Source organism: Protopterus annectens, chromosome 2.part0 (assembly GCF_019279795.1).
Source record: "Protopterus annectens isolate FY-2018-M chromosome 2.part0, PAN1.0, whole genome shotgun sequence".
NCBI classification, from domain to species: Eukaryota; Metazoa; Chordata; order Ceratodontiformes; family Protopteridae; genus Protopterus; species Protopterus annectens.
Genome location: NC_056728.1, coordinates 599,624,271 through 599,650,744, shown reverse-complemented (window position 1 = coordinate 599,650,744; position 26,474 = coordinate 599,624,271). Strand labels below are relative to the sequence as shown.

Genomic DNA, 26,474 nt, shown 5'->3' with positions numbered 1-26,474 from the left:
CACAAATGTACACACATGTGCGTGAGAACACACACACACACACACACACACACACACACACACACACACACACACACACACTCTGAGAAAAACTGCCCAGACAAAGGACAGCATGCAGATACCACACAGACACTACTCTATAGCTGTGAAGCAAAGATCTTACCACTGAGACACCATTCTTTCCCTTTCTTTACCATGATTACTGACTGTGCTCTGTACTATTTTTTAACACTTTTATTAAATTAACACAAGGAACAGGCAAACACACATTTACATAAAAGAAAACAAACCATGTTAACATGTTCACAGTTACAAACATTATACATCACATATATTTTTACACAATTATCATCACTCCAACATTATATAAATTGCTCAATTCTTGCTTTCCTTTAAACCTCACTCCTCCTCCTCCAAAACATTATTCTGCATGTATTATTCCCACAGTTTCCATTTTTTTTCAATATAATTTGCTCCTACCCATGTCTAAAGATCCCATTTCCCGTTCTTTTATCTCTGTTACAGTATTCATTACTTCAAATACATTGGTTTATACTTTGGTTTCTATTTTCTAGCAATTGCTTTTTTGGCAGCCACCAGAAATAAACTTAACATGGCTTTTCTATGACTAGGCAATTTGGATCTTGTATCTCAGCTCAAAAAAAAATAATTTCCTTAGTTACACCCATTTGCTCAGTCAATATTTCTGACAGAATATTCCCTAGTGAATTTTTAAAGTCTGCCAACTCATAGCACTCCCAAAACATAATTTCCCAATTACCTCTTTCTTCCCCATTACATTTCCAACATTTTCCATCCACCTGAGGAAAATTAATTGGAATCTGCTTAAGATAAAAAATACCAATGCAACCACTTTCAAGCAAAATCCTAAGTCTTGTAGACTTTGTTGCATATTTTAGAAGCCATACATATGTCTTCTCATTGTCATCCTGTGAATTGCTTATCAAATCACTGTTCCAATAATTTCTAACTTCCTCTGACTGATTCCTATAGTTATCTCGCAAAATGTTATACGCCCTATTAATTATCACTTTTATAACAGCAGCTTCTGTTTTAGATTCAACCAAAAACTCTACCAGAGCAGGTCTTTTATTTAGGACTCCCTGATCCCTTCCTCTTTGCCTATACTCTGAAATCAATTCCTGATAGGGAAGCCACTCTCTAGCCTGCAGTCCAAATGTCTTCTTGGCCTCTTCCCATTCTATTACCTTTCCCTCTCTATTTTCTCCCAATACCTTTGTTTCTTTGCCAGTTTTCACCAGTAAATTCCAGCCTATTCTCCATACCACTAATTGCAGTCATCCCTATTGGCAGAACCTCCTTTCTGCATTCTCATGTTGGCTAAGTTCTTAGAATACTCTCTGGTACTTTATGAATATAATATTCTGTATGACTGTTGTTATTATCCTTAAGTATCTACATCCAAAATCCCACTCTTTCCTTATTTCTTGAACTTCCCTTCTACTTCATTACCATCATCATCGTCATCTCCATCCACTCTGAATTACAGCTTTCTGCTTGTGTTATATATATATATATATATATATATATATATATATATATATATATATATATATATATAAGCCTTAACTGTGTAGCTCTAAAATATCCATTCAAATCAGATAATCCTAAACCACCTTGTTCTATTGGAATAATCAATCCACTGACTCTTTATTAATTACTGTTCATAACTTCTCCTGTGGTTGATAAAAATATGCCTGACCTGTACATAAAACTAAAGGGACTAAAATCTTTTTACTGCTTGTATCTTGCTATGCATATCCATAAACAAACAGCTTCCAGTTTCTCAGTTTTTGTATTATGCTTTGTTTAGTCTCTTCCCACATATCCTTAGCTGCCATAACAGAATCCTTTTTAACCCATTCTCTTCAGCACTATTTGCTATTCTCTCAGTATATCATCCCCATTCTTCCAAAAAGATCAAACCACTTCTCCACAGTAGAATGGAGATCACTGCACCTTGTACACTCTACACCCTTCTACTCCCATAACAAAGCCATCCATTTCTCTTCATGCAGCCTGGTAATTTGTAGCAAGCCAAAGGGAGAAGAAATTCAAATACAGACATGTATGTTACCAAGTTTTTAAACTAAAATCATGCAGCTAACTTACCTAAAGCCATCAAACTAATGCTTATTTGGAGATGACTAGGGTAGCAATTATCCTTTTCCATCATTTGGTCCAACAGTTACATTACCTATGCAGACAGCCATATTACAGTGGTTATCACGAGGCAGTACTAGTTAATTCTAATCTTATTTCTGGAGCCATGAAAAGGGCTGACAATTTGCTAAATGTTATTCCTCTATGCTGGTTATCACCCTCACATATTATATTCATTGACTCTGAAATCTCTGGGATAGTCTGCTTACAAGGAATCTCCCTCAGCAGTGTCTCTAATAGGTTAATACCAATATTTAAAACTTGTATTTTCCAAATATTAACCTTATAATTCAAGACCCTAGAGAAGATCTCTAACAGTATTATAACCCAATTAAAATCTACTTCTGGCCAAGGAAGATTAATAAAATATCATCAACATACAGCATGATTATGTAATGTTCAGTGATTGCTGATGTTCATCCAATTAGCCTAGCAGTACCCAAACCTTGATGGCCAATGGTCCAACTGCTATTGTAAAAAGCAGTAAAAATAAGGAAAACTCCTGTTTAGCACTGCTCTGCAGGCTATTTCCCACCTTAATGCAGAACTGTGAATCAAATTAAAAGATCTTGATTCTGTCAGCTGCTTTCTTAAACCCAAGTCATGCATTAAAGTGCATGAATAGTCTTAAAACACTATGATGAAAGCGTTTTCCTGAATCACTGTGCAGTAAAACAATCTAGAGCTCAGAGTAGTGAATTATACATTCTTCATTACTGAAATTCAGTGTTTGGTACATGCTGATGTTTATCATCAATAGTTCTAAGATGAACGTCATTCTCCTAAAGTCCATTTTGGTTTTACTTAAATGAAAGTATAATGCTTTTGGGTTCAGTTCCTTCATCTGTAAACTGTCTATGTCATCTTCTGTCAATTGTGAGTCACTAGGAAAACCAAAAAGTATTTTGTTTCATATTAGGATGTAAAGCATGAAACTTATCTCAGCTAGATTTTTAACTAATATCACATTTTCTCCACCTATGGGTTTTGTCGATCTAATAAAAACCCTCAAAAAACAAAAACCTCTCAAACCATGTAGATAGCCATTAGTCATTCTAAACAACATACATACCTGTCAGGCACATATTAATTTTTTGTTCCAGCTTGCTGCAATATGGATGTTTTTCCACTTCCTTGAAGGCCTTTCTCTGAAAAACAATCCATGTTCCACTCTCTTTCTTAGCTCAGCCAACAACCCTCAAGGACAATAAGGTTTCAGAAGTAGCTAAAATCACTTTGCCCAGTAGAATAATTATGTTGTATTTGTGCTTTGTTTCTAATTTGTCTGTAATATACTTCACAGATGTGAATCAGGAAACATTTCTGAATCAGGAAGGTCTAGATCAAAAATACATTACGTATTATTCACTACCATTCTATTCACTTAGGTTCATAGGTTCATAGGTTCATAGTAGGCTATCTGCCCTGGGGCAATTATAAGCCTAGCCCGATTCTGTATGGCTTACGCCACCCCTTGATTTGAGTATACTGTGCCCTTTTTAAGGTTTAGTTTACTGTGCCTCTGTCTAATAGTGACACGGGAGTAATCCCTGGGACAAACCTACGATCCCCCATCCCCTTATCGAGATTCTTCTTGAAGAGATTCAGTGAGATGCTCTGCCTCACATGAACTGGAATTCTATTCCAGAGCGAAGGGAGCCTCTGGGTTATGAACCAGTCCCTCCAGCAAGTTCTATTTATTTCTGTGCTGAGGTTCAAGTCCCTCGAGTGTGTGGCTCTAAGGGATTTAGATTTACTGAGGTGGAGCATGTCCATTAATTCTGGATTTGACATAGTTTTGTATGTCAGGCATAGATCGCCTCGAAGTAGGCGGTATGCAACTGAGTTGAGCTGGAGTTTTTTTAACCGAGCAGCATATGGCATCTGTTTGAGACCCTTGATCCTCTTGGTGAGATACTTTTGGGGTCTTTCTAATTGCTGCAGGTGTCGGGTAAGGTACATCCCAAAAGGGGCATTGTATTCTATGATGGGCCTGATGAGGGATGAATAAAGGGCACGATTACCTCTCTTAATCTAGATGTGAAACCCTTCGTGATGAGGTGGGCTATGTAGAAGGTCTTTCTAACCACTTTGGCAATGTGGTTTTCAAAGGAGAGATTGCTATCAACTTGGGTCCCCAGGTCCCTAATACCTTTCTCTGTACTTAATGGGTTTCCGCCTATGTGGTAATTTGTGGGCACATTGTTTTTGCCAAAGGGTATGACTATACATTTTTTGGCATTTAGCTTTAAACCATGGTGCTGGCACCAGTTATCTGTTTCTGTGAGACCTTTTTGAAGGATGTTTGTGTCACCTGGAGAGTTGATTATGGCGCCCAGTTTGCAGTCGTCTGCGAACTTGGTGAGCCATAGTCCTCCCACGTTTGCCTGTACCTCGGAAAAGTATATACCGAACAAGAGTGGTCCCAGGACAGAACCCTGTGGGATGCCATGTGGATGAACTACTGCGACAGAGCTAGCCACCCAACAGTGTAAACTTTAGCGCTAGATGATTGTCACTGTTAGAAACCAACACAAACACAGGGAAGACATGCACACACACACACACACACACACACACACACACACACACACACACACACACACACACACACACCACTCATACCTATGGCCAGTTTAGAGTGTCCAATCCACTTATTGCATGTCTTTGGAATGTGCGAGGAAAGCAGAGCACTCAGAAGAAACCAACACAAACACATGGAAGACATGCAGACTTTGTACACTTTTCGTCCAGCAGCCACCTAACCTTTCACCAATCTCATTTTCACTATACTGGGTCTCACCCTTACAAAGATTAGGGGGATAATTCTCTGATCCATGGCCAAATTTACCTGTCTGTATTAATATCACCTTATGTCTTCCATGAAAACTGGTCAGAGGACTAATGGCAGTAAGTCAGTTAACAAAGGTCAATAAACAGCAGATGTAAATAAACAAAAACAAAATGACTTGTCAGGCTATTGATATCAGAAGAGTGTATTTTTACTTGTTTGTTTTCTAAATTAATTTGATGTACCACAGCTGACATGTTAGGTTACAAGGAGTTAGTTAGACATTATTATTTATGCATTTACTTATTTTGGTGAGAAGGGGTAGATTTCTTTATTACTGTTTACCTTTTGCATTGATAAGAAGTGAATTTATGGAATGCTGAGTGGTGGGAATGTTATAAAGAGGGGGGAATTTTACATGAGGCCTGGAGAAGCCTATGTTAGAGATTTTAGCTACATTTTGGGTGCTCAGAGTTCAGGCAGATGTTCACAGATGGGTCGGTCTGTTGTGCAGATGTCTTCAAATGTGATGGTGGCTCTTGGATTTCATTGAAAGGCATAACTTCAAAAAGGATTGCAACTTAAGTGCAATCTGAACACGTGGGAACTTTTTTTTTTATTATGAATGCACTATTTTCAACTTCTGCATCAGATATAATGACTAGGGAGAAGATCTGCCAGGCTTTCTTAATGCAAATATATTACATTGTATTAATATAAATGCTACTATAGTTTTGTGTTCTAGTTTTTTTTTTTAGGCTTTCTATTTCAATGTGTGATGTGGTTAAATAGCTGTCTTACTTCTCTAGCTGGAAATCCATCCATCCATCCACAACTTCTTTTTCCCATTTTTTTTTTTTTTTTTTTTTTTTTTTTTTTTTTGCACAAGGGGTTAAGGTGTCACTTTAACAGTGACAATCATCTAGAGCTAAAGTTTACACTGTTGGGTGGCTAGCTCTGTCGCAGTAGTTCATCCACACCACACATTCACACACACACACACACACACACACACACACACACACACACACACACACACACACACACACATCACTCATACCTATGGCCAGTTTAGAGTGTCCAATCCACTTATTGCATGTCTTTGGAATGTGGGAGGAAAGCAGAGCACTCAGAAGAAACCAACACAAACACAGGGAAGACATGCAGACTTTGTACAAAGGCACCCCAGACAAGAATCAAAGCGAGGATCCTCTTGCTGTGAGGTGACAATGATATCTGCTGTACCACTCTACCTAGAAATATGTGTATATATATATATATATATATATATATATATATATATATATATATATTATATATATAAATATATATATAATATATACATATATATATATATATACATACATACATACACACACACATATATATATAAATACACACACACACACACACACACACACACACACACACACACACACACACACACACACACACACACACACACGCGCACACACACACTTAATTTATAGGTTCATGAGTGGTGTTACTGAGTTATGGTCCAAAAGCCTCCAAGTTCCTGAGTTTATAAACGTATGCATCAATCCAATTATCAAGATTTATCTTAAAAATCTCCATATTCTTTGAGCTACAAATAAAGACAATTTGTTCCAATAAATTGTAATACATTGTATAATGAACAATTGTTTTATCTTGGTCTTTTTTATACAAAGTTTTAGAATGTTATGCCAATAGGTCTTTGTATTAGATGGTACATTTAATAATTTTCTTAAAATTTCATCATATATCCTTAACTTCCTCTGAAAGTAGTGATAATGCACAATGTAAAGATCTAATTTCTTGCTTCTGGCTTCATAACCTAAATTGCTCATAGGTATTATTTTTTAGTGAATTGTCTATGTACCGATTCTAACCTTTTTAAGTGACTTGAAAAATATACGCAAAAGGACTACTGTATTTTAAAATGTGTCTCATATATGTTTTGTAACGATTCAATATAGTTGGAATATCTCTAGTTGTATTTTTCATTACTGTTTCCACTTGTTTCACAGCTCTATTGGCAATAAGATTAACATGATGTGAACATTTATAAGTATTATCAATAACTATTCATAAATCCTTATAATCCAATACCTCTCCTAGTATTGTATCTTGCAATTTCAATTTTTCTTTGATTGATTCTTCATCAAAGTGCATAGCCTTGCATTTTTCTGTGCTAAAATGTAAACCATAATCTGATGCTCATCTCACTACATTGTGCAGATGGTTATTATTTTCTGAGAAATCCTTATTACTGACAGTTCTGAAGCCAATCGTATAATTATTACCATATTTGCTAACATGACATGATATGTGTCTAGGAAAACAGCAAGTTAAATAACAAACAAACCTATTATTGAACCCTGAGGGACTCCTGAATGAATTGGTTGTTGTTATGTCTTTTGTCTTTTCCCGGTTAGGGGTCGCCACAGCTGAACTCCGGTCCGCTAATGATTGGCAGTTGATTGTTATGTGCCGAGTTGCCAGCCCTGATGCACAACCTTCAATGAAGGTACGCCCATTCACGCATGTCTCCACGCAGAAGATGCTCTAACTGAGAATCGAACCGGACAGCGTCTTACTGTGAGGCGACAACACTACCGCAGCACCACCACCACGGATCCTGAATGAATTGGTAATGTATCTAATGTATCTGAAATGTGTCCTTTAATAGTAACTGATTGAGTTATACCAATACCAATACATCATGACATTACTCAGTATATTATACAGGGGCTAAATCATGTAGTTGCCATGAATTTGTATATAGATTCATAAGGCAATCTGTCAAATGCCTTAGGTGAATCTAAAAATACAACATCGCAAGTTAGATCCATATCAATTGTAATAGTGACATGGCCATAAATCTCTATCAGATTAGTAGTGTGGATCTGTGGATCTGCCATTACCAAAGCCATGCTGGTAGAGATTCAATTCTTCCATTTCATAACATTACCCCAAGATGTACGTCAAGCTAATGGGTTTGTAGTCACCAAGCTGTGATAAACTTCCTTTATTATGAATAGGTGTTTCCTTAGTGCAGGAAAAGTAGAATTGAGGAGTAACTTATTAAAATGACATGCAATTTGCTTGTGTCTTTCGGCTTTTCCCGGTTAGGGGTCGCCACAGCGGAACTCCGGTCCGCTAATGATTGGCAGTAGATTTTTTACGTGCCGAGTTTGCCAGCCCTGACGCACAACCTTCAACGAAGGTACGCCCATTCACGCATGTTTCCACACAGAAGACGCTCTAGCTGAGAATCGAACGGCGCAACGTCTTGCTGTGAGGCGACAACGCTACCGCAGCACCACCACCGCAGTATTAAAATGACATGCAATAATGGACATAATTCACATTATGAAGCAATATTGCTGGTAATTCATTTGGGCCACATATATATATTATTTGGTTAGAAAAGATTTTGAAGAGAGATTGGATAAGCAATTCCCAAGGAAACATGGTAGGATATATACATGGCTCCCAAATATGCAACAAAGTCTAGAAGACTTGGGATTTTGCTTGAAGTGTTTGCATAGGTATTTTTATACCCCAGGCAGATTTCAAAGAATTTTAACTCAGACAGATGGCAAATATTGGAGATTTGACAAGTAAGGAAGAAGAAACTGGGAAATATGTTTTGGGAGTATAATGAGTTGGCAGACTTTAAAAATTCCCTACAGAATACGCTGTCAGAAATATTGGGTGAGCAAATGAGTGCAACCAAGGAACTAATGTTCCTGAGCTGGGATACAAGTCATGAATTGCCTAGACATAGTAAGGCCTTGTTAAGTTTAATTCTGGGGGCTGCCAAAAAAAAAAAAAAAAAACAAAACAAAAAAAAAAAAACAATTACTACAAAATGGAAGTCAAAGTTTAAACCAACAGTATATTCAGTAGCTAATATTTTTTTTAATTATTGTAACAGAAATGAAAGACCTGGAAGTGGGATCTTTAGAAAATGACAGGAGCAAATTGTATAGAAAAAAATGGAAATTGTGGGAAAAATATACACAGAACAATGTTTTGGAGGAGTGAGGTTTAAGAGAAGGCAGGAAATGTTAATTTATATAACACTGGATTGGTGATATCTGTATAAAAATATATGCGATGTATAACAATTATGAATGCGAGCATGTCAAAATGGTTTGTTGTCTTTAATCTACATGTATTTTTGCCTATGTCTTAAGTGACAATTCAAGAAAGGTATTAAAAAACATTTTTTCAAACGGGTGTACAATAAATAATCGCAAACTATAATACACACCAGCATGTGCTGTTAAGATGCCTTTTGTAACTCCTTAATTAAAATTAGTGTGCCGTTTCAACTGTTCACCATGTGCTCTTCTTGGCACTGTGTAACATGCAAATATGTGCTGACAAAATGTTCAATATCTCAAACTTGGAACATCAAATTCTAAGAAGACCAAACATGCAAGGTAGTACCTGGGACATCATTTAGTCTACTCCATCCACACAAAGACCAACTAAATAACCACAGAAAGATACTCCAGCCACTGAATAAACTCCAAAACTCTTTATTACAAAGGATTAAGCGCTTTCATTTAGATTTCAATTTGGAGCTTATTCAACTGTTTGATAAAATGGGATGTGAATTAATGAAAATAATGGTCCAATACAATGAACTAGAGAATGAAAAGTTGTCAGGGGAGATTGACAACTTAAATGCATCAATACAGAATGATGTATTGTTGGAGCATTACTCTACAAATTGCAATCATGTTTTTTTCAAGGTGGACAAATTGTGTGATGATATTTTAAAAAGGAAAATTAAAAAATTCAAATGTGATTGTTCCATCTATTGTAAACAAGGGGCATATCCTGATCCTCTATGTAGCCAAGGCAATAATGGGCATGAGTTCAATGTAACACCAAACAGAAGGGATGAGGCAAATTCGTCAGCTGAAGTTATAAATGACTCACACGGTAGAACAACAAAGTTAGGAGATCCAAATGAATTAAAAATCAACAACAGAGCAAACTTTATTCCAATCTGACAAAAGGCAATGAGGATTACTACAATCAACAGGGAGTGAAGCCGAAGTGATTTTATTCCAAACGAAGCAACAAGATGAACTGATGTTTGAACTGGTGAATTTTGCAGGTGATGATTCAGGTCAAATTGTTTTCGTTCAGAATAATACAAATGGCTTTTTAAAACTTTTCAGATAAGATAATTAATAGTCAAAATGCTGATGTGCTTTCCAAAGGTCTGTTGTTTGTTCCAGTCAGGAGAGCTGACCTGACAAATGTTTTAATTGACTTAAAATGATTTACCCAGAAATTAAACTTATCTTTTTGGTTCAATAGGGAGTTTAATAACCAATGTTCTCTCTATCTTAAAAGGCCAAGTGTTTTTAATCTACCACCTAATGTCTTTGTTCAGACCTTTGAGAAAATGTGTGAATTTGAATTTCAGAAGATCCTAGATGTTAGGAAACATTATCAAACTAGAAATATGACTATAAATGAAAATGTCATTACTTAACGACTTAACATCTGATTTGTCCATTCATATCATGAAACCAGACAAAGGGGGTGGGATAGTTATAATGTCAAGTAATGATTATGTCAATCATATGAATGTATAGTTTTAGATGATACATATGTGGAAATAAGGAATGAAATGAATATTGGCTCTTCAAAATTACACATCATGCTTAATGATGTTATTTTTGGGACAAATTGCTGTGGGTAAATATGAGTACATGTTAAATGACAAACCTGTTTTAGCATCAATTTTTGGTATTCCAAAAATGCACAAGTATTTCAACAATCCACCTTTAAGACCCATTGTGGATGCCATGAGATCTAAGACACATTTTATTGCTAAGTACCTGGACATGATTTTAAAGAAAAGCCTGTTTAAGATTAAACATGTTGTAGAGACGTGTGGCAGTTTTTAAGTAATATGAATTCACTGACCTTTAATGAACAGTCCATTTTTGTTACTATAGATGTGTATAATCTAAATGCAGTCGTTCCCCATGATATGGGATTGACTTTTCTTGAAGAAAAACTGTTATCATTAGAAGTGTTGGATCAAGATAAAATTAATATGGTTATAACACCGATGGAAGCTGTTTTGAACAATAATTATATTTACATTGAGGGACAAATCTTTAAACAAACAAAAGGTATGGCCATGGGAGCGGCCTGCGCCCCTGCATTTGCAAACTTAGTTATGGCACAATTGGAGGACCAGTTTGTGTTCAATAGTCTTTTTAAAGATTCTTGGACATATTATACCAATTTTTTGGATGATATTTTCATTTTATGGAATGATATGAGGCAAAAGCTGATGACATTTGTATAAAAAACGTGATATATAATGATTACAAATCTGAGCATGTCAGAATTGTTTGTTTTCTTTTATCTAAATGTATTTTTGCCTAGATCTTAAGCGATAATTCAATAAAGGTATTAAAAACATTCTTTTTAGTTGGTGTTATATTAATAACACTGTGGACTTTTCAAAATGTACACACCCGCATAATAGTGACAAAATAGTTTAGTTGGATGTGGAGCTAACAAAATATGTTAGAAGGGGGAGGTATACCTCAAACATTCACAGGAAACATATTTTCAAATTCATATTTACATTTCTCAAGTTGGCATCCTCTACATCAAAAGAAAGCAGTGGTTAAGAGTCACTTGGTCAGACTGGCTAGGATTGTATCAGATCTGGATGTTTTTTTCAATGAATGTAACATCTTATTAGATATGTTTGTTCAACGAAGATACCTGGTAAATTTGGTGGCAGACCTCAAGAATGAATTTTGTTATAAGAGGGTTAATGGTACATACATTCCACTATTAGGTAGTGAAATCTATAATAATAGTAATGCACCTTCCAATATTTTGAAGGGCATCCAGTCAGAAATAACAGAAATACTAGTGATATAATTGATTTCGACACTAGTAATAGGAAGTTTTTTATTACCACCTAGAGTTTGGATAGTAAAGAGTTAATAGCCAGTGTAAACAGAAATTGGAATTTATTTAAAACTGACAAAAAACATTGTTAGCTAAAGCAGGGGAGAGAACACTTACAGTTTATAAAAAGAACATATCCTTTAATGAATTACTGGAAACCAAAAGGGACAATTAGATTTTACACAGATGTGAATGGTATTAGTAATAATAAATTAGCAATGTTTAAGTGTGGAAGGCTTACACAGTGTTCCTATGTTAAAAGAACTGAATTTATAGTCATTCATAACAAAAATTATTATAGTACTAAGCTAACTGCCCTTGCGAGCCATTTTAAGGCTAGCCAATTATCCCTTGTGAGACTCAAACTCTGCACCTTGTGCTTGCAAGGCAAGCACATTAACCATTAGGCCACCCTCCCAACCCTTACATTATTACATAAGAGGGCATTTCACTTGTGATTCAAAACAAGTGGTTTATGTTGCTAAATGTGCCTTTTATCCAGCATTTTATATTGGAAAAACTTTAAGGAAGTTGAAAGACAGTATATACGAACATTTATTTGAGATCAGGAAAAGTAAATTAACTAATGCTCTATATAGACATATTAAAGTTAATGATGGGCACAAATTTGAATTTGTTGTTGTAGATCAGGTTGGACAGGACTATACAGGCTTTTTTATTAAAGAACATTTAGAAGCAAGTGAGTTGAAATGGCAATTAATGTTATATGCCTCTAGTCCCCCAGGTCTAAATGAATGCAGTTCTATTAGTTCTATATTAAAATTAAAACACTACAATGGTTTACGGATACTATTTTTAATTTTTAATATTCATGTTTTTAACACTCACATATTTAATATGTATCTTCTTAACATTATAGTTAAAATAATTTTGAACATTCTTTACTTTTTTAACATTTTTAACATTTTAAAGTGTTCATTAATTGGCCATATGGTTTTGGCTATAGTTCACAGATATTCATCACTGTTGCGTTAAAACTTAATCCACCTGATTTGCTAACCATTTTTAATGAATGAATGAATTATTTGATTTTTGTGACTGGTAGATGTGCTCATTATGTGATTGTTTTCTATATTATTTAAATGTGTTTTTAGACTGAAGTATTGGTTCTGAGAAAGTTCCGTTTAATAATGTGGAAAGAAAGTGCTTAATCCATTCCAGTAAAGAGATTTGGAACTTATTCAGTGGCTGGAGTACCTTTCTGTGCTTACTTAGCATGTCATTTAGTGTAGGCAAGGGTAACTGATTTCAGGTGAGAACAAATGGGTTAGTAGTGGGTGGTTCGTGATGCTGAGTTCTGAGGAGACATGTATACACCCAAAGTTGTGCTTTTCATGTATCTACTGGAAATAGTCTGGGCCTATTATGCTGCTGGGCCCCACATAAGGCATACTGCCTACTATGTCTATAGTCATGACTTATAATCCTACATAAGATTGAATAAGCTGCATGGTGTGAGTTGTACTGCAAGTCACTAAGGGAGTGAGTACACCAAGAGAACAAAAAGTAAAAGAATGAGAATGGATAGCATGTCTTGCTTTTGAAAAAAAAAACATGTATTTGTATATTATTTACACAGACAACGAGATTTGTATGAGTCTGGTAAGCTTTGAACAAGTTTGGTGACGTATCATAGATTATAGGGATATATATCAGCAAAGGCAGCTATGAATTGAGCAGTGTTAACCCTCAACCTGCCTTGAGTAAAATTTAAACCCTCTGCCCTTTCCTTCTTTGCTTAAAATTAGTCCAACAAGTACTTACCACATTGGAAAGATTGCATTAGTTGTTGTTGTGTCTTTCGGCCTTTCCCGGTTAGGGGTCGCAACAGAGTAACTCCGGTCCGCTAATGATTGGTAGTTGTTTTTACGTGCAGAGTTACCAGCCCTGACGCACAACCTTCAAGGAAGGTACGCCCATTCACGCATGTCTTCACGCAGAAGACGCTCTAGCTGAGAATCGAACTGGACAGCGTCCTACTGTGAGGCGTCAACGCTACTGCAGCACCACCACCGCATAGTAAAGGGAACAAAATGGTGAACTGTCTGCTGACATAAAATCAGCAGCACTAATTCCATTCTTTTAAAGACATTTGAATAATTTTTGTTCTTTTTCACTGCATATACTACCTAATGTAACCTGTCACGTTTTTTAAAGCATGACAAACAGCCATCTACATGCCCTGCTGGAATAAGTGTATATTTTATCTCTCAGTTTTGATATGGCTTTCTTGGCTCACTTCTTGCCACTCCATCACCAGACAGATCTTTCTAGTTCATAATACACTGCTTACTTTCATGATCTTACTCTCTGTTTCACACTGCTAACCAATCGTTTTTTCTGTTTCCTGACTTTAGTAACAAAGGCCTTTCCTATATATACCTATCCACTGCAGTACAGTACTTCATGTGTGAGTTGTAATCCACCTGCAGGTGACAATGCAATAGGACACATGTTCAAATGTCATTCCCACCTATGCCATCATGTATCAGAACATTAGCTCTCAGTCGCATAGCATGTTCATTTTATCCTGTGCTGTGTTTCACGTACTGTTTGGTAATCAACTGCTTGTATATCAGTCAGTACATTTATACACACTCCTGAAGTGAATACTTTTTTATTTGATTTCATTTTATTTAACCATTTCATTCATCAGTTCATGTTTACTTTACTGTCACGCTTGATTGTATGGGCTTGTAGGGCCAGAATCCTAAAAATGTTTGGTATGATGCAATAAAACCTCATGAATATCAACAAGCCTCTTGCCTACAAAATCATGTTTTAAGATGTTGCCATTCCATCATTTTGCCAAACTAAAACAATAAGTGAGAAGGTCACTGAAAAACCAATCAGTAAAAACAAAATGAAAACTCCAGCAAAGCTAGAACTTCCAATGAGTGACCTCCCAAACCTTTTGTATCAGAGGAGCATGGAATATATGCAAATGACCCTTATGAACAGCAGGTGTTTCAGCTAACTGGCGATTGGCAAACACAATGTGGCTTAAAGAAACTTTATAGCTGGAGTTGCTGTGTGAGCTTTTGCAGTTGTTAAATACATTGACTGCTTAATTTTTACTCAGCCATAGGAAAGACAAAATGACTGATCTAACTTAATTTCAGATCGTGAACAGCTGACTGATGGCTCCCTCCTCACCAACTGACATCGGTGCACTGTGCTGCAAGTTCCATCTTTAGCTATTGCATTGCTACATGCTGTAGGTGTTTTTGTTTCAGACATTTCAGTCATTAAGCTTACAGCATGTAATAGGCATTTGTGCATTTATTTTTCTTCTATAATTAAAAAAAAAAACAAGCAGGAGTTGTTTGTCTGTCTGCAGATTTAAGAACTTGAGCAGCAGGCAACTTAAAGCTGCCATTTTTCAATGGTTCAAGCACACCACGAACATAAGCCGCAGCATAAGGAAGCTGTGTACCTGAGAAGCCAGCCTTGCTGGTAGAACTGGTTTGATGAATAAGGAGATATTCTGCAACCGCATCATTTTACTTCTTTCCAGATTCCCAGTAAGCACATGAATGCTCATATTATGTGGCATCAAGAAATGTTTGCTTTTTTTATTCTGCATAACTTTTTAAAACACTGACTTCTCAGTTGCTGGTTAAAAATTGTGTTTGTGTGTGATTTTGAACCGTAAAACATTTTCATATGCATAGGTGAATACTAGGTTAACTACCCTGAAGGGACATTTTAAGTCTATCCAATAAAGTGAGGTCAGAATCAAATTCTGCATGTTGTGTTTATGTGGTAAAGACCTTAACCATTATGCCAAACCCACCCCCTTAAGTTTATGTCAGGTACTTGAACTCGCAAAAATGATGTACTTAGATAAAAAAAAAAAAAAAAAAAAAAAAAAAGAAAGCAAAAAGAAAAATATTTTTTAAAGGAGTAATTCCCTTACACCCATTACAATTACACCTCTACTTATACATATCAATTTCGAGATTGCACTACAATGGGGACTGGGCAACTTCCCAGTCTCCAGAGGACCACACTTTCACACAATCGAATATTGTTCAAAAAGTCAACTTTTTCATAGTTCAAGCACTTGACAGGAACCTGTATATCAATCCTACGTTTTGACTCTGCATATTTTACACATTTTTATTTATTTTGCTTTTGTTTGTCATGTTTATCTAACTGGGTTTAGTTAAAAACCCAGCAAAAGTAAATTAAGGCACCAAAGTTACACACTGGAAATCAGTACTAGTACAGTGACTGATTTCTAGTGTGTAACTTTGGTGCCTTAATTTACTTTTGCTGTTGTTGTGTGTTTTGGGCACCTCAGTGTACCTGCAGCCGTTTGGTTTTTGCATCTTTAGTTAAAAACCCCTTTCAGTGGAGCCCTGGGAAGAAACGTTTCAACACATCACACACTCTTTAAAACAGACATTAAGTAATATATATTAACAATTACACATTCATTAGATAATGATATTACATTCATATGAAATAAAGGCAAACTCTTACAGTATAAAACATACTTACGCATTAGAAGATGTTGAAATACTGAGATCTGAAGAGGTATAATAGTGAGTTTGTCAGATAAACAATTGATCATGTGATTAGCGCTTAGAAATTGGAAGAAATGGAGGTGAGGAAACTAGGCAGAGCAGACATTTTTGACACTGTTAAAAATTCTATTAGAAGTACAGAGATTGGGGAAAGCACTGTTACAAAACTACAAATATGGCTGGGAGATGCTGATAAAACTATTCAGGTATTCGTGAATACAAGTTGTGAGGCACAGGACTCTGAATGAAGAGAAAAGGTTTGCCTGAAAAAAAACAGTAGTATTTATCCTGGAGATGTACAGGAACAGATCCATTGATATGATAAGTAAAGTTTTACTTGTTTTTAAAATGAGCTTGCATTCATAATGGATTTGAATGGCAGTGGGATGCAGTTTCATAGTTAAGCCACACTACTTGAATAGAGAGTCACCTACTAAAATTTACTGGCACAGAGAGATAAAGCCTGTATATATACATATACAGACACAGACACACACATACACACACACACACACACACACACACACACACACACACACACACACACACACACACACACACATACACACACGCACATGCACACTCACACACACACACACACACACACACACACACACACACACACACACACACACACACACATGTTTTGGTGTGTGTGTGTGTGTGTGTGTGTGTGTGTGTGTGTGAGCATGCGTACGTTTAAGTCATTTTACGGAGCCTTTATTCCCTGTCATATTACTCCAACCTGTGCAGTCACAGGAATTAAACTGAGTTTAAATTAATTGACTTAATTGAAACTCAGTTTCACTTCTCCCTTTCCTCAACTCCAGATTTGTCCAAAGGAATAGTATGCTATCCTATTCGGGCTAAGCTAAACACTAAGCAAAAGGTAATCCACTGTTTTTCGACTAAGGCTGTTACATATACATCTTCATATACCAGAAGAATTCCTTTACTGGGTAAACTTAATACATTTTTAACAACAGTAAGGCAGATAAGCCCTGTGAGGTGATTACAGATTCAAATGGGGTATTTATAACAAATAATTATGTAACGCATAATGTTCATAATCTTACAGAGTTCACATCACAAATTTAGAGGCTGGCTGAAATTTGAAATCCTAAAAGGCTATAGGTAGTTAAGTAAGGCAATGGGATGTCTACGTCTGGGTTCAGTGTGATTGGTCAGGGGATACAAATGTAGGAACTGTAGTCATAATTTGTGTGAAGACAAAAATACAATAAAATCAACCAATGGTGTCTGAGTCTTCGGGGTCTGTGGGATTGAGTGAAATCTGGAATTAGCATCATCTATTGGTTCTCTTACAGTACCGGTACAGCACGCAGCGTTAGCTTTAGACAACTAGTGGGAAGGCTTGCATGATTTTACAGCTGCCTTAAGGATTATGTGTGTCATTTTTAAAGCGTGCGTTTTTTAATTTTAAACACTTTATGACCAAGATAAATCTGGCGTCGCCATTGAATTGTTCTTCCCGGGTTGCTTTTTAATAATGCAAAGTGATAACAGTGAAAACCATGAGCGTTTTGTATAAATGAATCTGTGAGCTGCTGAACATATCTATTATGCTTAAACATCTTAAGAACTGTTACACTGTCGACTTGAGAAAATTTACATTCAAAAACGTGGACAACACTGAGCCTTTTAGTATACTTATATGAACATATCTAGATTTTTTTGACATAGTCCTAACATAATATACATTAGCAAAATGGAAAAATAAAAATACAATGAACTACCTCAAGGACACTAATAAAAAATGGCAGGAAAGAAGTAGTAATAAATAATATTAATGGAACCTCCTAAATCGCTAATGCTTCTAGACATCAGACCAAATATTATTGTTTCCAATAATGAATTTGTGATTGGAAGAATTTTGAAATAACCAGGGGCTATCGGTTGTTTGGATTAAACCAATGAGAAGTGACAGTGGGTGGAAAAGTAGATACTAAGGTACTACAATATGTGTGGAAAAGAAACAAAATTATGTTTGATTATAGGCTAATACAGTGCGCCAATGGTGATTGAGAATACAGGGTCTGTGGGACTGGGCACAATCAGTAAATAAAATTATCCACTAGTTTTACCAGTAACCAATGATATTCCAGAATCAGCTTCGTCGTTCAATGGGAAGACTTCCGAAAAAGACACTCACAGACACCTGAAACAACAAGAATGCTACACCGAGGCATGGAATAATTCCCCAAAAGTTTATTATTGTTAGCACTTTCATCTTGAGCAGTGACAAGACTTCTTACACCCAACGTTAGCTCTTTTTGACAAAATGTGTGAAGTGGACCTGAGGCATTTATTACAAGATAGGTACAGGACATCACAGAATTTTAACCGCAAGGAGGAGCAATTACTCGGGGGTCTCAGGCAATTGAAAGTCAGGATTATGCAACCTGACAATGGTGGGGCGGTTGTAATTATGGATTCCCACGACTATATGAATAGGATGTTTGCCATTTTATTCAGTGATACATAAAGACAAGTTTCCAGAAATTAGTTGAATGTGGCATATGGTAGAATCTCTTCCCAACTTAGCGACATGCTACTTGACCAATGTATTACCTTAGTTGAATTTATATTTTTGAAAGTCACTTTTCCTGTTGTTCCAACTATTTTTGGATTACCCAAACTGCACAAAGATTTGACTGACCCCCCCCCCTCCAATGCGCCCAATTGTGGATGCACATAACTCGATAACCTCGGCAAATGCAAAATTCTTTGATATTAAATTAAAGGAATTATTGAAGCAAGAATCATACTTGTGTTTTGATTCTTGGGATTTTTGGGGCAAATGTAACAGGTTGAAATTTGACTCATCCTATACTTTTTGACCACTGATGTGAAAGACTTGTTTTCTTCTATTCCGCATGATGTAGGGTTAGAATGGTTTCAGGAGTATTTGACTAGAAAATGACTTCCTCAAGATAGTATCAATCTGTACGTAGAAATGATGGAACTTGCACTTAACAACAATTATATTATTTTTGATGAACAACTATTTTTGCAGGTCAGAGGGGTAGCTATGGGGGCAGCCTGTGGGCCATTATACTGCAACATCATTATGTGCGAATGGGAACATAGATTCGTATTCAACCATCCCTTGTTTCAATTTTGTGACCTATATCTGAGGTACTTGATTTGTTTATTATTTGGAAAGGGGGTGTGGATGATGCGGATGCCTTTTTCCAATACATTAATGCAACTACTGAGTTCTTGGAATTTACATGTTTTACATGATGATGTTAAAAATTATTTAGATGTTAAACTGGTCAAAGACCAGGTCAGTGGTAGATATATGTCTACCATTTTCAGGAAACCTACTTACTCAAATGCTTTTTTGCATTTTACTAGTTGCTACCCCCTGACTCACAAAAAAGCAGTTGTAAAAGGGCAATTCATCAGGGCTGCAAAAATGGTCTCTACGTTTGATGATTTTTTTAAGGGAATGTGCCCTGCTAGAAGAGATGTTTATTAAAAGAGAGTACCCACGGGATTTTGTGAATTATATCAAGTCAGAAGTGGTTAACAAGCACACAAGAAGGTTGTTATAATCCCATTTTGGGTACTGGGACCCCGACTGATATCAATTAAACAATTGTTAATACAATGAATGGTGGGAATATGAATACTCAAACTGAAGTGAATTTTAGATTGTCTTTTATTACTAGATTTACTGTGGACTCTAGTTCTATCAGGGACATTTTATTTAAAAATTGGCCTGTTTTGACCGAAGACTGTATATTGTGAGATCAAAAATTAGTTTTAAACTCTAGTTATTTATAAAAGAGGGAATAATTTGAAAATTTTGGTGGAAAAAACTGTTAATATCACTACTTCTAATAATAGTAGCGTTCAGCAGATGTCTAGGTGTGGGTGTTGCCACTTTTGTTCACATATTAATATGGGTGAACTGTTCAAGTAGAATGGTTACTTGTTGAAAATCAATGGGAGATACAATTGTAAGAGCTCTGGTGTGGTTTATGGGGCATTATGCCAGTGTTGTTCAGCTTTTTATATTGGAAAAACTGAGCGGAAACTGTGAAACTGCATATATGAACTCACCTATGACATCAAAAAGAAAAAAAATGACTAATGCTTTAAACCATCATGTTGCAGAATTCCTTAACCATGATTTTAAATTTATTGTGAATGAGCAGGTAAAACATAATGGTAGGGGTGACCTGTGGCAACTATGGCTAGAGAAAAATGAAATGTACTGGATTCTCCGCTTAAAAGCAGTTGGTTGGCCCAGGTTGAACAAATTAGCTTCTACTGGTTGTATTTTAAAGTTAAAAGCATTATGTAGGTAGGCAGTGGATTTATAGAAATTGTGTGTATATATACACATGCACATATATATGTATTGATATATATGTATTTTACATATATTTTTTAATATATATATATATATATATATATATATATATATATTATATATATTTATTTTTTATTTATTTGTTTTTTTTTTTTTTTTTACGTTTACGATTACCATTTTTACAACTGGAATATAAAAATGTTTGCTAGTTTTTTAAGTTTTTTTGTGTAATACTATTTTGTTTTTTCATGGTTGCAGATTTTGTAAGGCTTGGTAACTAATATGTCTCTTTAAAAAGTTTAATTGGTTGATGATGTCATGTCCTGTGTGGATTTAAAAACTGTTCATTTGTGTATTACTTTTGTCTGAAGAAGTCTTGTCTCTGCTCAAGACGAAAGCTAACAATAATACATTTTTGGGTAATTATTCCGTGCCTCGGTGTAGCAATGGGAGGACTTGCTTGATATTACTCGTGTTTATAGAAATATGTGTGTTTAAAAAAAGAATATATATATATATATATATATATATATATATATATATATATATATATACTTCAACAAATATATATGTTAAAAACTTTAGCTAAACAGGCTTCCAAATGAATTATGTATCTGTGTTTTTTAAGTGATTATCCAATAAAGCGTAGTGAACCAAAACATCTTGATCCAACAAAATTGCATCAAATATGAGCTACAGAATTGGCGCTTTTTATCCAACACTGCTATGGGCCTATATGGCCAGAGTGATGGAACTAATGTACAGAATAAAACAAACACTACATGCACACCCTTTTTTAACCTTTTGTAGACTAACAAGATCAAAACAATACGCAATAAAATCATAACATGATTGTTGACATGCGAGAGCTGAAAAAACATCTAGGTCACTATATCAGCAAAATGGATACCTCACTGTATTGAAAAATGCCATAGACACACATATTTACTGAAACTTTTAGAAGCAAAGTGTAACAAACCATGATAGTTAAAATGTGAATGTACAAAGAACAAAAGGAGCATTGAAAACACATTTCAGTATGCAGTATGAAAATAAACTTTATTTGGAAGCTTTGTTGGCATGAAGAGATAAAGCCCTGACTTGTGCTTGATTAGTGGCAAGGGCAACTGCTAGAACTAATGTGGGGAGAATGGATGTATCTATCCATGAAGGGGATGGGTCAGGGCAGAGCTTTCCTATGCTACCAACCATTGGATGAGGGGAAGTAACATTTATGGAAGTCCTGATTTGTGTGATTGTCTCCCAAGTGGAGGGGCTAGGACTAGCAAGAAAATTTTCCTCATTGTCGGGATACTGGCAATAGTGCAAGAAATCACTATGGCTGCATGAATGAAAGTCCCTGCAGATTTTGGGGAGGTTTGATTGCCAATATGCAAAGGTGTAAAAATTATACAAAAAACAAAAAGTTTTAGCCATGCAGACATATGCTGAAAATAAACTTTACAGAGCTTTACTCTGCAAAAGAATGTCTGGTCTATCTTATGAACATGAAAATGCCATACTTTGCTGTTGATCAGTCATTATATCTGGACTGGCTGCAACCTTCACAATAACATATTAGGCTAAATGATACATAACACCTCCTTCCTGAGACATGACCTTTGAAATGTCTTATTTGCTTAGCAATCACATGTTTGTGAACACAAGGCAAAGGAAACGTATTTCATAAGTTGGTGTACCTCAATAAAGGAAACCAAGTGATATAACCTTTCTTTCTCCTTGTTTTATGTATTTATTGTTTGAAGACTTGTGATGCAATTTGCATGTTTTCAGCATAAGTTGAAAAATAAATTGGTGCTTTGATATGTGTTCTAGGACATACAAGCGAGCACCATGATTAAAGTTTTTACTTGTATTATTTATTGCTACATATAAGGTAACTTTATGGAAGTTTCAAAGAACATGCAACATGGCCTTAATTATTTTATCTGATATGATTTGGAACAATCTCTGGCACTACACTGATCCTGTTAAGGTTAAAGTAGGTTAGCAGAAAAGGGATGGATAAATGGATGGACAGACTGATTGATCGATTATATAATTTGCACTTGTCTGCTTTTAATTATTTTAAACTATTAAAGCTTGGTCAGAATGCCAATGTTTTTGAATGAAAATATGTATAATAGTTATATGTTAACACAAATGAATGATAATACAAAAGGGAAAGCTGGGCTTACTGAATTTCTTCAGCTGGTAAAAGGGTTTATTAATGAGAAGACAATTTTTGGATGATGTTCTTTTTTGCTATCATTTGTCAAAATTCTGTGTGCTTAACATGCTGATATTTATTGCAAGTTACTTTTCAAAGTGAACTACCATGAGTACATAGGCCTCATTTATCTCATCTTAGAACCCATCTGATTTTACTTGCTTTATTTTCTTACAGAAAAAAAATACTAGTATTATTTATAAATTTGATAGGCTATGTGACAATGTGAGGTATTGTCAGTTATGCCAGGAGAAGTAGGGCAGTGGATGTGCAACATATGCCAGTATAGCTAGCTGGTAAAGAATTATATGTCATTTGTACATCAAACTGATTTGTACAGATGCTTGTGTTAAACATGTATTTGTAAAGCTACTTGTGTTAAAAATGTACCAACAGTGGGTCCTGCTGGACAGAAAAAGAAATGCACGTGTAGGTCAGACTGTATTATAACTATTGTAATTAATATGGTATCAGAGGATACTGGAAGAGAAGAGGTAAAGCTCAGATTCAGCTAACTTTGAAAAATAGTATGGAATTAAATTACTTAATTTAGGCCGTAAAGATTCTATCTTACAGTTCTGATAGCAGAGGACATGTCTGTTCCACAGAATGTTTTTTAGCTCCTGTAGGAAGAGTGGAAGTATTTTAATGTCTTATGACTTCTAGAAGCTGCAACAGATCTTAGCAAATCTCTATGTGTGTGTGTATTATTGACACATATGTGTGATATTCTGGGACAGATGGTAGGGATGGGGGTAGTACGGGTACCAGAAGTCAGATGACCAGATGTATGTAATGTCATTCTGTAATCTAGGGTAAAAAGGATTTTTTAATACTAGATGAAACTGAAGTCTCAGAGCAGTCTGTTTTTACAACCTGACATAGAAGGAAGACCACTCACTTACTTCATCTTGCCTTGCAATAGTAAGTGACCAGGGAATAGTAATTCTTTAGATCAGTCAGGAAAATATAGTGAGATTAGTTAAGTACTGTTTTTCCTGTATCTGTGTAAATCTATTCATCTGTGTTATTTTAATATTTCCTGTGACGGAAATACTGGTGTTTATTGTAAATGGATATTCTGTATTTTCATGTTCCTTTATTATTTATTATTAAATATATTTAAACTTTTCATTGTGGCCGGTCCTATCGAGAATACTTATATTTGTTGGTGACTCTGTGCCACTCCTGAAAGCCTTACTGCATTGGTCAAACACTATCATTGGTATTAATATTAATTTCACTCAGTATAATTGGGTACCCTTGTAACAGCCTTACAGTAGCTGACCTTGGAGTGTCTGCTGGCAATGTAACTACCTTATAGTCTGGGCAGAAGGGGGCATAGCAAATAAATCTGTGCCAGCCTTTCCCACGTGTGTGTGTCTGTGTGTCTGTATGTGTGTGTGTACGTGTGTGTGTGTGTGTGTGTGTGTGTGTGTGTGTGTGTGTGTGTGCGTGTGTGTGTGCGTGTGTGTGTGTGTGTGTGTAAATCAAATCTCCAAGAGTGCGCATGTCAGCTGCTTAGAGCAGGGACACAAAGTATTAGTTTCACAGTTTTACAGAGAGGGTGCTGGAGGACTTGGCTTGATCACTTGGCTGAGGAATCAACTCTACATCTGTGCCATTGGGGAGTCTCACTGGGGCCCTGGAGAGAGAAAGAGAAATTCAGAACCTGGACTGAGTGCATTCCCTGTGTGCTCTTGAGGGAAACTGTGCTTGATGCAGACAGCTGCATCTGGAAATACTGTATGTATTTTTGTTCCAAGTGAATGTCCCTCTCCAGTGTCAGTGATGAGGATTCAGGCTGCTTGATTACTGGCCCAGAAAAGGGACCTCACATGCTCAATGTCTACAGAGACAAGCATGGAGTACCTTAGGAAACAGACCACCAAAACAGAGATAATTCTGACATCTGGTGCTCTTTACTGGTAGTGTAGAGATATGCAACCAGAACCGGGAGATTTCGAATTTTGGGCTGGAAATGCTTATTCAAATATTTTATATATCTTCTAAGCTGTAATATATGCTTCATGTTTTGAGTTCTAGATGCTGGAGATGTAATTCTGGCTGCATATATTTTGGGAATGTAATAAACTGAATTCCCTTTAATAGGATATTCAAGATCTGTGATAAGTTCTATATTTTATGGTATTGTTTGGTGGGGTTTTACCCCATCTTTTTTTCCTAATTGATGCTCACCCAACATCATTTAATAAAAACAAGGTTTGCTGGATTTGCTGATGCTAGCTTCTAGGAAGGGAGTCATCTGCAAATGGAAGAACCCAGAGTTCAGGAGGTGAAGAAGATCACGCAGAAGCTGTATAGCTTATAGTCATCTACACAACACAGCAAATTAAGAAAGAAAATAATAAATAACAGCTCACCATGGATTCTGCAGGTATTTCTCTAGTGCTTGACCTTTTGCAGTAACTGTTTCACTTCTAGTCACATTGTATCATAAATATAGACATATTAGTTTCAAAGAAGCATAGTTCATATCCCAGCATATGGTGTTATTATACTCCTGACATTATATAATACACTGCTTTACCAGTACAATTACTTCTAAACAGCCTAGCTGGCACATTGGATGCATTTACCTGATCTACGTATCTTTAAATAGGTGATGGCTCTTGACCTTTAGCCCTAAGTGACTGCTGGTCATAACCTAGTGACCTATAGGGTCATGCTAGCAATGTAATAAGCCCAGCACCCAAGTCTACTCTCCCTCATTCCAGACACTTCAGGAACACAGTCAGTAGTCATGCTATTTAACTTTCCCTGTAAAATGTTTGGAGTGCATCTCTGAATAATAGCAAGCAAAATAAAACTGAAAAAACAGAGGAAGGCAAAGAATTAAGAGTTGAAAAACTGGCTGCAACAGCCACTTAAAATATACAAAACAGGTGTATACCAAGTAATCACTTTGTAATTATATTTTGATGACTATCAGCACAGCTTTTCAACTTACTTTCTTTATTTAAAAAATGAAAAACAAAATCCATTTATTTTCATAACTCAGATGGCAAGTTGCTGAACTGACCAATACACCACCAGGACTCTTCATTAAGCTGCTCCACTTCTTATTCTGAGAACTTCACAGTACAACATTTGCTACATGTGCAGCTTGTCACAATATGTCATATTTCACAAATGAAGAAGCATTTCTTACCTGCTGCACAGGTATGACAAGAAAGGCTCCACCACCTGCACATTCTGTCACAATGGCAATGAACTTTGGGTTAACAGCACAGAAATAGTTGTCCTGGACACTCTGGGTGATGGGTACTCCATCCAAACAGCCTTCCTTATTAGCGGGTTTACCAAATACATGCCGAAATTTTGAACTTCGATACTGGGGACGCCATGACATCTGTA

At 36.0% G+C, this 26,474-nt stretch overlaps 1 protein-coding gene across 2 annotated transcripts in view; it reads right to left on the bottom strand.

Moving 5' to 3' along the window:
- Positions 1-26,474, bottom strand: part of LOC122793164 (coronin-2A-like) — a 2,539,836-nt gene that overhangs the window by 742,636 nt on the left and 1,770,726 nt on the right. For both annotated transcript variants that reach the window (XM_044060980.1, XM_044060981.1), the window contains one exon: positions 26,269-26,469. In XM_044060980.1, coding sequence (XP_043916915.1) covers positions 26,269-26,469 — 201 coding nt within the window. The remainder of the gene's footprint in view (positions 1-26,268; positions 26,470-26,474) is intronic.